This window comes from Gavialis gangeticus, unplaced genomic scaffold, assembly GCF_001723915.1.
Source record: "Gavialis gangeticus isolate Ggan-Ray unplaced genomic scaffold, GavGan_comp1, whole genome shotgun sequence".
Classification (NCBI taxonomy): Eukaryota; Metazoa; Chordata; order Crocodylia; family Gavialidae; genus Gavialis; species Gavialis gangeticus.
Genome location: NW_017729030.1, coordinates 7,090,007 through 7,103,602, shown reverse-complemented (window position 1 = coordinate 7,103,602; position 13,596 = coordinate 7,090,007). Strand labels below are relative to the sequence as shown.

Sequence of the window (13,596 nt, the reverse complement as noted above, 5' to 3'; positions counted from 1 at the left end):
AGGGGGTGTGAGTGTAAGGTTATGGTAGGGGGGAGTATGTGGGGGGGCTGCAGGAGGGTGTGTGTGTGGTGGGGGTGGGAGAGTGCAGGGATGCATGTGCATGTGGGGGAGGGGAGGTCCTTGGTGTCCCCGTAGTTTGCAAGTCCCTGGAGCTGCATGTGGTGGCAATGAGTGGGGCCAGCCTTGCCCAGCCCCATAGGGTGCAGCTTCTCATGCTCCCACCCCAGTCCCTGGCTGCACATGCTGGTAGTGTTCAGGGCCAGCCCCACCTGGCCCAGTAGCGCTCCTGCCCAAGTCCCCAGCTACACATGGTGGCAGGGTGAGGGGTCAGCTCCACCCAGCCCATAGTGCACAGCTCCCCATGTTCCCACCCCAGTCCCTGGCCACACATGGCAGCAGCGTGTAGAGCCAGTCCCACCTGGCCTGAGAGCATTCCTGCCCGTGTCCCTGGCCACACAAGGTGGCAGGGTGAGGGGTCAGTTCCAGCCAGCCCCATAACACACAGCTCCCCATGCTCCCACCTGAGCCCCCAGCCACACAAGGTAGCAAGGTGCGAGTCCAACCCACTCAGACCTATAGCACACAGCTCCCCATGCTCCTGCCCAAGTCTCCAGCCTCATGTGTTGGCAGTGTGTGGGGCCACTCCCACCCAGCCCCGTAGCATGCAGCTCCTGTGCTCACGCCCAAGTCTTCAGCCACGTATAGTGGCAGTGTGCAAGGCCAGCCCCACCCAGCCCATAGTGCACAGCTCCTGCAGCATGCGGGGCCAGCCCAGCGTGGCCTGATAGTGCATGGCTTCCCATTCTCCTGCCCTCTTTTCCTCAACAGGAGTCCCTGATGCTTGGGGCCCATACCTGAATTTTCACTCGCAGGCAGGGGGCCTGGAAACAGGCACGTGGTAGGCAGGCTCTTGTCTTTAGTGCCCCCTAGCTCAGGGCAGGAGGGCAGGGCAGGTCAGGCTTGGCTGGGGGAATGTTGCTTAGCAATCAGAGCTGCCCCTCCTGCATGGATACGCCAGCTTGCAGAGGGGCAGCCCAAGGCCCCAGGGGCCAGAGGGAATTGCCTGGAGGGCCGCATTTTGCCTGCTCCTGAGATAGTCTGTTCCAATGCTTAATCTCCTCATAGTGACAAAAGTTCTTCCTGATAGAGAACGTACACTCCCTTTGCTGCAATTTGAGACTGGTGCTCCTTGTCCTGTCCTCCTGTGGCCAAAGAGAACAGTTTATCAACATCTTTATTATAATTGCCTCTCAGGTATTTGAAGCCTGTCATCAAGTCCCTCTTCAACCTTTGCTTCTCAAGACTATATAATCCCAGTTTTTTCACCCTTAGCTCATAAATCGTAATTCGCAGCATTAGAAAATAGTGTTTTCTTACCTAAATGTTTACAGTTTCAAAAGCATGCAAGAGATTTAGGAGCCTAAATTCCACTGAAAGTTAATCTTAATCCTCATTCAACATTTTAAACTTGATTTTAAGAATTTCTTATTTGATATAAAAAGGAATCCTTTTTATATTTAGATAAATCAAGCAGCAGACTAGATTTTTATAAAATATTGAAGAATAACATGTTAAAAACATGCATGATAAATTTCATTCCCAAACACTTAATCCTTTATTTGAACATATAATCAGGACCTGACAACTTGGGCTCATAAAGATTGAAGGCATTGCAAACACTGAATAATGGAAGGAGGCAGGACACAACACAGGTTATAAACAGATGTCTCATTTAAAGCAGTTTGGATTGGTTTGGTTTTGACTTGTATCAAAACAGGAATGGCACAGGCCTTATACACACAGCCTGTCGAAACTGCGTTGCTGCTCTTAGGTGGTCATGGAAAGCACACTGCCTGATAGCCATGGCCCAGGAACCCGCTGCAACTAAGTTAAATGAACTGCAAATAAATTTAAAAAACAGTTACCTTTAAAGCATCCTAAAGGCACTTAAAATTTACTCAAAGGGTGTTAACCTGTGCTAAGTACCCTCTAAATGTTGCTTTAAAGTTATGCCACTTCAGGTGAAGGTTATCTTATCTTTGATCCTTTTACCCAGGTCATTCCAGGGGATTGTAAATATGCCCTGGGGAAAAAAGCACACTATTTTCATTCCTTTAGCATCTCAGGATGCACCATCCCCAGCCCTTCCTACTTCTTTGCTCAACCCTCCTGAACTCGACTGCCTAACAGGGTGATGCTAGCCCCCAAGCCAAACCCCCCACATCTGTCCCTCAGGGGGTGTGATCCCAGCATATCCTGACTACTCTGAGAACCCAGGTGCTGTTCACCAGCTTGCTGCTTGCCATAGCCCCCCCTCCCTGTCCCCCATCCTACTACCTACCCCTGTGAAGAGAACAGAAGTCATTCTCAGCTGGATCTTAGCTCTGCTCCAGTGTAGCATGCAACATGCCTGCAGGGTCTCAGCTCAGCCTCAGGGTGAATAACCTAGCCTTTGCCCCCCTAACCCAAGCCCAATTCAGTGACACATGCAAGATTTTGGTCCTTTTTTTCATCATTATTCTTTCTTCACTCCTTTATCTTTACTTCTCCCCCTTGCCTGATCATTTCAAACAGTTTTTTTCCCCCCCAGACTTTTCCCCTCCCACCCATGGTTCCAGCTGGCTCCTGCTGGCTGCTGAGTGCAGGAAGCCACACCACCCCCTCTCCCCCAGTTTTTCCACCTTCGAGCTACATGCCACCCTTCTGCCCTCTACTCCCAGCCCAGAAGAGGGACAGTCCTGACCCCTGTCCTGGGAGTGCTGAATGTAGTGCTGTGGCCAATTCCGGAGTGCTGTGGATGCTTCCCAATCAGCGAGTTTTGCCGCAGGGGGATTCCCTCCCCCCAGCAGTCAGCAAGATTGGCTGCAGGGGGGCCCCCTCCTGGTTGGTGAGTTTTACCAAGATTGGCCGCGGGGAAGCCCCTGCCTGTCCCACCCCCCAGTCGCTGAGTGGTCACTGGGGGGGGGCATGTGCCCCCCTGATTAAGGTGGCACCAGTCACCCATGGTCCACACCCCTGCTTGCCAGACTTTCTAGTGGCAAGTCACAATTGTGCAGGTCAGAGACAGCAATAAGTCTTAACCTATGATGGCTCTGAAACTGCTCTAACTTTATGACACCATAACATTTCACAGTTTTAAAATATTTTAATGATAACCTATAACAGCACTAATTTACAGATGCACACAGGGATGTCCCAGGAATGTATTAGCACATTTTATCTGGCATAACTTATGGGTACCTGAAACAGGACAATGGGTGTGAAGATCTGTTGGAACCTGGGACAAAAGGCTTTCTCCTGGGAGAAATGCAGTGGACTGGTCCTTATCCCAGGTTTGGTGTTCAAGTGCTGCACAGGGAGCACAAAGTCAGTTTGTACAGCCTGCTGGGAGCAGCCAGCCCTATGCCACCTTTACCTTGGAACTGGAGGAATGGTGAGGGCAAGCGGGAAAGAAGGCTATGGCTTGGTTGCACAGCACTCCAGAGATCTTCAGCAACCATAGTAGCCTGCACAGAACTGCTACAAGCCTGCACAAGTCAGAATAACCACAAGTCTGAAACCAGCCCCTGGCAGGCCCCAGGGTTAGAAACAGGGGTCAGAAAGGCAACATAACATCACCTCTCTGCTTTCAGAGTACCTGAGCTCTGCTAGTCGTTATTACAAGGATTTCTTCTAGAATATTTATGAAGCAAATTCACCAGTTAGATCTGATTTGTAAAATATTTCTTCACCAGCATCATTCAGGATATGGAAAATTAGAAAGAAATGGTCATATAAAGCCTACTTTTATGGGTAGTTGTGGAGCAGTAGTGTTTGCTGGTTCTTACTTGATTTCTGTGACGCAAGGGGATTAAGATGGTTTGAAGGGTGTCTTATTAAAGGGTGTTTTATTAAAAGTTTGATGAAGTAATGCCTGAGCTGTAAAAAAATCCAGTCTCTCAAGCTGTTCTTTTGGAAAGCTGGAACCTACTGAAAACATTACAATTGCTAATTCAGCCAGACACACCAGGCTAGTAGTTGCTGCCATCAGTAAAAAAATAAAAACATTTGGATAGCAACGTGACAGAGTCCATTGCACAACCTGCAAAAGGAGAAAACTGGTGATTTCAGTTAACAAAATGAACCAGTAGTCCTGCAATGTCTGTAGTAAACACCACCTGAAGCACTCTAAAGAGCCAAAATACTGTAGGTGCAGATGGAGCAAGGGAGCTGCCACCACCTCTAATTTCTTATTTTCATTTCAAGACATCCTCCTGAACTCCAGTGAAAGCAATCTGAGGGCTCAGACATGCAATGCATTTGCACCAATGTCATCAGCTTTTACACTGTTGTGAAGAAGTAGCAGACCCACAGTGCACTATTGTAGATGCAGGACAAACCTGGGACAGAGTTACCTTGGGAAAAATCTATGGCAAAAATACTCTAGTGTCCACTTCCATTCAAGAGTAGCCATTTGCTATAGGCCAGTGGTTCTCTACCCTTTTAGATTCAGGGCATGCCTTCATACTTTTTTTAATTTGTCGGCATCCCGGTTGAAAACCACTGTTGTGATGATTCAAGCTTATGTCAGTGGCCCTTAACCAGGGTGCTGCTGCTGCCATTGCAGTCAGGTGGAACTGCCCTGTGTGCCTCCTGTGGAGCAAGACCAGAAAAGGCTGGGGCCAAATCACTTGCACCAGCCTGCATGAGAGTTATCTGATAAACTGAAAGCAGGCAAGGAGTCCTTGCTCTTGTCTCAGCCCTTCATAATCTAACCTGTCCCCTCCCATGTTCCTCCCAGGAACAGAGGCACATTAGACAGTTCCACCTGCCTTTGCACTTTTGTTTCTAGTAAGCAGGGGCAGACCAAGAAGGGCACATGATCCTGCTGCAGGTCTCCCTGGTCTGTCTATACAAGATACATGAGGCAGTTTCACCCAGTTGCAGTGGCAGTAATAGTAGTGCCAGTGCTGTGGCACCCTGGTTGAGAACCCACTTCTATACACAAACAGGCTGGTACATACTCTCCCATCAACTAATAGCCACTGTAATAGCACCTACTGCAAACAGCAGCTCCTTGATAACTGGCTTGTCCACTTGGGATACCAGTATGATTTACATCAAGTATACAAAACCAGTATACATTGCATCAGTGTAAATGTTTTGGGGTCTACACCTTGAGTTTCTTTTCTTTAAAAACTGCATACATGTAGCAATGGAAAAAAGATGAAAGAGAGGACAGATTGAAAACAAGGCCAGCAATGAGTCATAAGTATTAATATGGTAGACACTTGAAGAGAAGTATAGGGAAAGAAAAATGAAACAACAGAAGAGGGGAAGAAGATCTTCATCTTGTCTTCTATCCTTCATGATCTATTTTCAGTGCTTTTAGAAACAATATACAATTATACTTAGTACTAGTATACCAGATACAAGACCTAAAGTAGTGCTTTTGAGTTGTAGTTAGTTTCAGAAGTGTCAATTTGTACCCTTCATCCCTAGGTAAGATGCTTTTGTTAATTGTTACCATATTAAACCTGCTCCTGCAAAAGCTTCCAATTCATGTTGCTGCAAAAGGCAGATAAGTAGATTAACTCTCATTATACAGAGTGTTTCCTTCCCACACTCAAGGATTCTCAACCAAGGGTTACTGCAAGAGCCTTTGAAGGGTTATGCAAGGTACGAGGAGATAATCAGGTAAGCACAGGCTTGAGGTGAGTGCCAGACTCTTTCTTGGACCCTCTGCAAAGAATTAAGCACTGTAAGTTATATATAGGATACCTCTCATTCAGACAAATAATTAAGGGGTGTCTTAAGTCTGAAAAGGCTGAGAACCACTCTAACTAAATAAAGTTAGCTGAAACTAACTTCTTATGGGAAATCAGCCTTTGGCAAGATCATTCTTTCACACAGAGACAAGAATGCAGAGTGTCGCACAGAGGTTGTCAGCCAGTTGGATAACCCGTGCATTGCAGCTTTGAGCAAGTCAGCAGAAGTTTATTTTTTTGGGCCTGCTCTTGCTCCCATCGAAGTGAACAACAAAAACATCAATGATTTTACAGGAAGCAGCAAAAGTTAGGGATAAGTCATGGGTTTGGAAACAGGAACCCCTGATTTATAATCCTGTTGTGAAATCCTGGCTCCGCTGAAGGAGATTCTCATTGGTCCCAAGTGGGACAGGAATGAATCCCCATGGGCCCAATGCAACTCTCGCTGCAGTCAAGGGAAAGATTCCTTCAGGAAGAGTCCTCATTTTCTTGAACCAGGTCTTTTGGGGAAGTCACTTCAGGCAAAATTTTCAAATAGAGCGTACAAAATTCAGTCCCTAGGTCCGTATTTTGAAGCCTGGCTCTAGGGATCCACATTTGAAGTTTTAGGCCAAAATATTCCTGCCTCATTTTCCTTATCTGTGAACATAGAGTTCGTGCTGCCTTTGCTACCTACCTGCTGGGGTGTCATGGCAGTTAGGTATCATTTGTTCAATGATTTGAAAATGTAAAGCATTTCTCAATGCAGTATATTCTACATCTTGCTCTCCTCCACAAATCTTTGTGGTAAAATAATAGCTAATAATATCTCATTTTGCAAGATTCATTTTGTTCCCAGTCCTACAAAGCTCTTCAGTATGTCACTAAATTTAGACACGTGAACTTTTCCACTGAAGTTGTGCACTTACATTTAAGCATATATCCTTGTAGATATGAGCCCTTACTGAAATTACTTAGCCCAGACTAAGCAAGACAATGTATCTTATGCAGTCAAGATCTTATATGCCTTTTATTTAGAACTAAATTATGATTTGATTCTGGGTGAAAAGGTAAGAAATAACTCTTTAAAAGTATTTGAAGACTGTGAGCATCAGAAGGGCAGAGAACTACTATATTTTCTTGCATACTACAAGAAATGGAGTCTGTTGCAGGCTGAATCCAGCCTGTGGGCCAGACTTTGCTAGGCAGCCAGCAGCAGCAATAATCTGTTGCTCTCTGGCAGAAACTACAGCCATCAAGACACTGAACATCTGGATTCATCTGGCCTTTGGATTCTGTCTTGATGGTCTAAAGTGGGGATGGTAGGTCTAAGGCAGCCTCCATTTCATGCTCTTGCCTAGGCGTATGAGCTGGAAGGTCTTGGTGAGATGGTTACATAGGCCTCTTGTCCATATACCATGATCCATAAGATCAACAGTTGCCAAAAAGAACATGCCCCTAAGCAAGACATGCACCTTGTTTTTGGGAAGGCAGAATGAAGGGGGCAAAAAAGATTACTCCTGAGTTATGGCTACATAGAGCAGGGATAGAGCTCACTCACTCTCCTGTTCCTGCTTAACTAAAAGTGGAAACCCTAGCTGCTGCTGAAGATTGGTCCCCATGGGTGAATTTATGATTTTGAAAAGAGCTAAAAAGCCTAAAAGGCTGTGAAACAGGAGAAGCCAGCAGACAGTAGCATTGCCAAAAGAAAGGTAAGCTTGATTAGTTGAATACTGAGACCAAGGAGAGATGATCATTAACACCTGAGGAGTGAAGACCAATGAACATTAAGTAAAATGACTCCCTTAGTTGCCTGAATGGAAATGCCACTGCTCCCTCAGAAAAACCACAAGAGTTCAGAATGTTTTTGACACTTTGCATTCCTATTCAAAGTGTCTGAATTTATCTTGTGAATCCTGTATAAGTGCTTATGTGCCTAACAGTGGTCATATTACGTTTCACCCTTAAAAGGATCTCACAGCACCCAGGTTGGAAATCATTGCTGTAGATAATACATCCCAAATGTATGCATCAAGATAGTGTGTGTTTTAAGTCCCTTGGACATAGCTTTGGCCTTTACATAAAAGACTACTTTTACTAAAAATTTTCCAGTGAACTGAAAATCGGCAGTGAAAACAGAATTTCTGTGCTGTGTCTCCACTAACCAGGGAGAGGGCATTCAGTGCAGAAATAAGTTTCAACTAACCTTTTAACGCTTCCTCTTCTGAATTCCCCTATTTCTTCATAGTTCATAGATCACACTTCAGGAAAAAAAGAGAAGGCCCACTTGCATGGTGCATGCAATATCAGGGAAAAATGCATTCTGGGAAAACTTCAGGGAATTTCAAATGGGATGGAGGGAAAGGGAAGGTAAAATATTAATTAAAGCAGTTAACTTGTGACTATTTCTCAAAGTCTTGTTATTATTGAGTGATGAGCATGGTAATCAAGATTTATCTTGGCATTTGATTTTAAAGAAAAATTTCTTTCTTTAACAAAGCAATGATTCAAAGCCTGCATTGAGGTATCCTAGAACACATTGTATTTTTGTAGTGTAATCTTTAAATGGCATTTAGATACCAGGGGGTTAAGTGCCTTAGTTAAAATAACAGGCCAGTAGACAACAAACCAGTGAGAATTGCTCCTGTTTGCTTAGCTATCTGTGTTTATAGAAAGGCTCTAAGTGATTTGGAATCACAGAGGCATGTGCAGTCCTGGCAGTACGTATAGTCACAAAACTTGTTACGCTTGTTCTCCCTCCAGCATGCCCTCATTTTGCTTGTTTTGCTCATTTGTTACAGTTCATCTTACACTCAACTGGATACATTGGCACTGAGAGTTAGGGTCAACCCTGAGAGTTGCCCTTAACCAACCTGAGTCACATGAGCTTTCCCATCTCTATCATGCCTTGTAACCCACATCACTGCCATCCATACTGAGCTTCCTGCAAAGACAAGAAGTGGGATGCAAAGGGCAGACACTCGGGAAAAGAAACTTTGCTAATAGTGGACTTGCTGTGTTGGAGCTTAGAGTTCAAGGGTAAATTCCAAACATGCTGCCGAATAGGGATGGCTAGGCAACAAATAGCAGAAGCTGCAGAGCTACCCACTAATCCCGTGAAGTTTTGTACTGATCACTGGCTTCAGTAAATATAGGCATACAATGAATGAGAAGAACTAATAAACAAATTTAATAGTGGAGCTGTAGGCAGGCATTCCCAGCTTCCTCATTCTCCTGTTAGGAAACCTCTCTAAATTGTAATTTCTGTCACTACAAATTCAGTGTAATTTCTAAGATTGTGCTTTGGGGTTTTCAGTGTAGAAAGGTTGACCCTAAATATCGGGTAGACACAATGTAAGTACTCTGGGACAAGGAAAGTGTCACCTTATGCTTTTGTAGAGTATGCAGCCCAGTAACTGGCCAAATGTTGATTTGGGCCTTTGGGCATTATCACAATACAGAGGTACTCCAATTAATGCCTATGCAAGTTATAGGGTGCAAAATTAATGTTTTCCTCTTGTGTTCTGAGGGAAATGAAGGTTAATTCAGTGTCAACTGCTGAAAACATATAAACAGTCAGTATCCAGTGCTGAAAACAATATAGTGTTGTCACCTGACTAGTTCTATTGCAACCCTAGAAATGGCAGTGCAGAAATGGCAGCAGTGTATTATGAACGCATTGATGTGGAAGGCCACCATTATGGACCTTCATCTGTTCAGAGGAAGAATGCATTAAAAGCAGTGGACAGAGTCCTTAGCAACATGATGAAGCTGATCAAGGTTAGTGACATGAGAAAAGAGTGTACTTTTTGATATGTTTCATTTTTAGTACTATTAATGCTCTTTTACAACAGCTTGTCACTTAATATGCATGTGTCAGTTCAAGCGTTCAAAGGTACTAGTACCTTTCTTTTTGTAAAGTACTGGATAAGTGCTTTGTAATGAAAGACTCCTTTGTAATAATTGGTAGAAATAGTTTTTTTTTCCTACTCAAACCATGCTACTTAAAGGAGAAGCTGAATCAATCAGTCCAGAACATCCAGCTTGAAATACTTCTGCCATGGCAAAAAAAAGTTTCAGCTATTGTTATGTTCTACCATAGTAACTTGTATTCCTTCTTTGCATAACCTCAATTAGTATGAAAGTTCAGAGGTTTGGAGGCTAGTCATGCCTATTTTACTGGCTGTGGGCTTAGGTCTTACTGTTTGGGGGACACTTTTGGCTGGCATATGTAGCAGAGCCCCTAGATGGTAGCCCTGAATGAGTCTCCCTTTCCAATGGACTAGGCTAGGTGGTAGTGCCCCTGGTATGGTTTACTAGTGACTCAGACTGTTAATGCTCAGGTTTTGCTTAATGTTTAAAGGTTAAGGTTCTCTCTAATGTTGTATGTTTATCCTTTTTTCCCCCCCTGATTAACTCTTGTTTCAGCTGAATGTTGCATGTGAGTGGGGAAGTTTATTCACTTTAGAATACTCAGTTAAAATGTATTTTCTCAGGTTTCTGGGTGGGGGCTTGAGCCAGATTTAGAAAGTGTTAAAAATTTGAACCTGACCCTTGTTGTTGTTGCCCAGGACCTTGCAGAAGGGTTCCATTTACATTGAGTAAACCGTATGTCGGTAAGAACATGTGTCAGTAATAAAGTTTGGTTATCAGTATGAAGTCTGCAGATTGTCAGTAAAATTAAAAATTGTGCCTTGGCAACCCTGTTCCAGATTCAGGTATAAGGTTGAATCAGGAGTTCAGTTTGGGTTTGGGGGTGAGGGGCTGGCACATTTTTATAAAGGAACTTCTGAAAGGTCTCAAGACAAAATGATGCATTTTTTCAGGAGATCTGCTGTCTTGAGAAATTTTTGCCATGTTAAGTGAATCTACACCAGAGGTGCTTACACAGGTTACATTTTTCATGTGACTGGGCCCTTGAAAGTGGTCTACAGCCATGATGTAACACACATGGCATGGCTGCAGAGCACTTTTAAAATGGCCAATCGTGCAAAATATGAACGCTCCTCAAATGAGTTATTAAAAGAAGACACTCTAAAGCAGAGTGTCTTAAGGAACTTGCAGTCCCTCTGGGGTTAACTTTTTGTGCTTTGTGGGGCTGCCAGCGGGGGCGGGGTGGCGCAGGGGATGGGGAAGGAGCAGCACAGAGCTGCTTGCACAGCTTGGCCTGACTGGAGCTGGGGGGAGAAATGAATCCCCCTTGCCTCACAGGCCTGGCCCACCTCCCCCCAACCCCCAGCTGGGGTAGCTGGGGAGAGGCCTGTGAAGTGAGGGGTCTCCATTCCACCCTGTATCCCCTCCAGCTCCAGCCAAGCCAAGCCCAGCTAGCAGCTCTGTGCTACTCCCTCCCCCCACCCTTGCTAATAGCCACAGAGCTAGGAGGGAGGAGTGGGGCATGGATGGGTAGAGGGGTCGTTCAGCAGCCCCCTTGGAAACTGTTGGAGCATCCCCACCTGCTGGCCAGGGCCCGTGCAGGCAGGCTCGATCTCGCCTGACCTAATAGGTGAACATCTGTTGGGTTGGGGGAAGGGACTTCAACTCATGGTGCTTTATGTAAAATGCCATGAGTTAGGGTGCCTATAAATGTTTAAGGGTGCCACTCTAGATTTGTAAAATGTGTCTCTACTGGCTTCAAATCTAAGACCTTAAACCATAAAGGTATATTTGGATCAAAGGGTTCAAAATTTAACCTACTGCTCCAAAATTCAGGGCTTAAAGGTTTGAATCCCTCTCTAAATTTAATGGGATATACTATATTAAAGGTAAATCCCAAGTATTCACTTAAGTAGTATGCTGGAAGTGGGAAACATCACTTCTCATTCCATCCCTTTTCTCCCCACACATTTTTTTCTTTTGACAACTCAGTGTGAGCAGTATGGGTAAGCGTTACCCATATGTAGTACACACGCAATGATTCAGTGGTTTCTTTAAGGAATGCCGCAAGGGTTGTCATCCAGTTTTTCAAACGAAGATACATTTCAAAACCCTTTAAGAGGAACCATTGACTTGTCACTTGCAGTGATTCAGTGGGAGGCTGGACTTGTTTTGGCAATTATTCACTGCTATGTTTGAATCTTACAAGAAAGAGACCAAGAGGAGACTTTTGACTGTTGTTGTAATTTACTGTAAAATATTCCAAGCCAAATTAATGCCTGATTTTACTGAAACCAGCAGGCTTGCAACAGGAATTAATTTAGCCGCCTATCATAGAATTTTAAGCACGCTATATTATTTTCCAACTATAACTGCTGTCTTACTAACTTGACAGGACAAGGGCCTTCAGAGTGACCTGAATGTCATTCTTTTCTCGGATCATGGGATGACTGATATTTCCTGGGTGGACAAAGTGATCGAGTTGAAGAACTATATCGATATGACTGATGTCATACAAATAAAAGATCGAGGCCCTGTTGTGAGCCTGTGGCCAGTTAAGGAGAAGCAGACTGAGGCAAGCAAATGAGTTACCTTTTTATTTTTTCTGTTTCATAGAAATTATTTCTTTGCTTTAGTTTTACTACTAACCAGATTCTGCACAAAGGCAGGGTAGATATCCACTTACATAGAATTACTAAATAACATAAACAACAGAGCACAAAGTTTAATGAACCCCTCAGCTCTATATGTACAAGTCCTATTGAAAGTAGTGAGTGTTGTAGATCATGGGAGAGTTTAGTCCTGTTTCATACCTTACCTAAACATGGCATGTAAAGAGCAAATTGCATTTTGAATGAAATGCATATCAAACAACTCAAAAACCCCTCTCAAAAATGTGTATGCATTCTCATTATTCTGTACACATAGACACACTCTCACACTAGCAACATGTTTGCTGTAGATATGGAAGTAAACTCCTTGTTTTCTAAATTTTCATTTATTACTATAAAGCATTACCAACAATATCAAACCTGGGACTTAACATCAGAATTAATTAGATTAACATTAATTTGTGGATAGGCACCTAATAGAAGCAACCTGATTTTCAGAGACCATGGTACCCCCAGGCTTCCTTGAATTCAGTTGGTCTGAAAATTGGTTCAGTTCTCAATCCATTTTCACGTATTTCAAATATGAACTGAAATTTAGGATCAAGGCTGAGATTTTTAAAAATGAGTTTAAGAGGGTTAAGTATTTTAATTCTTATTAATGTTAATAGAATTTGGATCCCTAAGTTCCTTTTAAATTTCTGGGTTATTTTTGTAAAATTTCATTATAAGAACCTTGTAAGAATGAGCCATGGTTGAGTTAATACATGATAAAATCCCAGGGATGTTAGTTTTAGAACACAAGTTACTATAACACTGGAAGTCAAATTGTGCATTGTAAGTGCATTTCAGGACTGAACTTCATGGATGTGCCACATGTGTAACTGATAAGATGCCACATCTATAGTTCTGCTAAGCATGTACTTGAGAAACTTATAATCTATTATTAAAAAAAAGATATCTAGCCTTTACTACTGCAAGATATTTTTTCCTGCAACACATTTTTGTTAATTACAATTTCTTACCTCACTGTACTTTGTGGGGTACATGATTATGGGACAGTGCAACAAATATAGTTTCCTGAACACAAAGAGCTACTTGAGGCTACAGAGCAGGCTTTTATTGGGACTTGATGATCTGAGCATCTGAAGTGAATGCCAAGGTCTAAAGCAATCTTAAAGAAATGTCAGGTCTCTCATCTAGCATTCATGGTGATGCAAGTTTTTTAAAAACTCAGTGCCCGCTCTCCTTGCCTAACCACCTTACTCAGAGGCTTCTATGTTTGTGCTTGCATCTCCAAACCAGCAAACTTTAATGCTTGCGACTTACTTAGACCCCTGTTCATCAGAGCACTGAATCATAAGCCTAACTTCCTTTAAATGGCTGCA

The 13,596-nt window shown here is 43.5% G+C and overlaps 1 protein-coding gene across 1 annotated transcript in view; it reads left to right on the top strand.

The window, feature by feature from the left end:
• Positions 1-13,596, top strand: part of ENPP6 (ectonucleotide pyrophosphatase/phosphodiesterase 6) — a 71,222-nt gene that overhangs the window by 42,906 nt on the left and 14,720 nt on the right. Inside the window, exons 4-5 of the mRNA XM_019521895.1 lie at positions 9,365-9,506; positions 11,995-12,174. Coding sequence (XP_019377440.1) covers positions 9,365-9,506; positions 11,995-12,174 — 322 coding nt within the window. The remainder of the gene's footprint in view (positions 1-9,364; positions 9,507-11,994; positions 12,175-13,596) is intronic.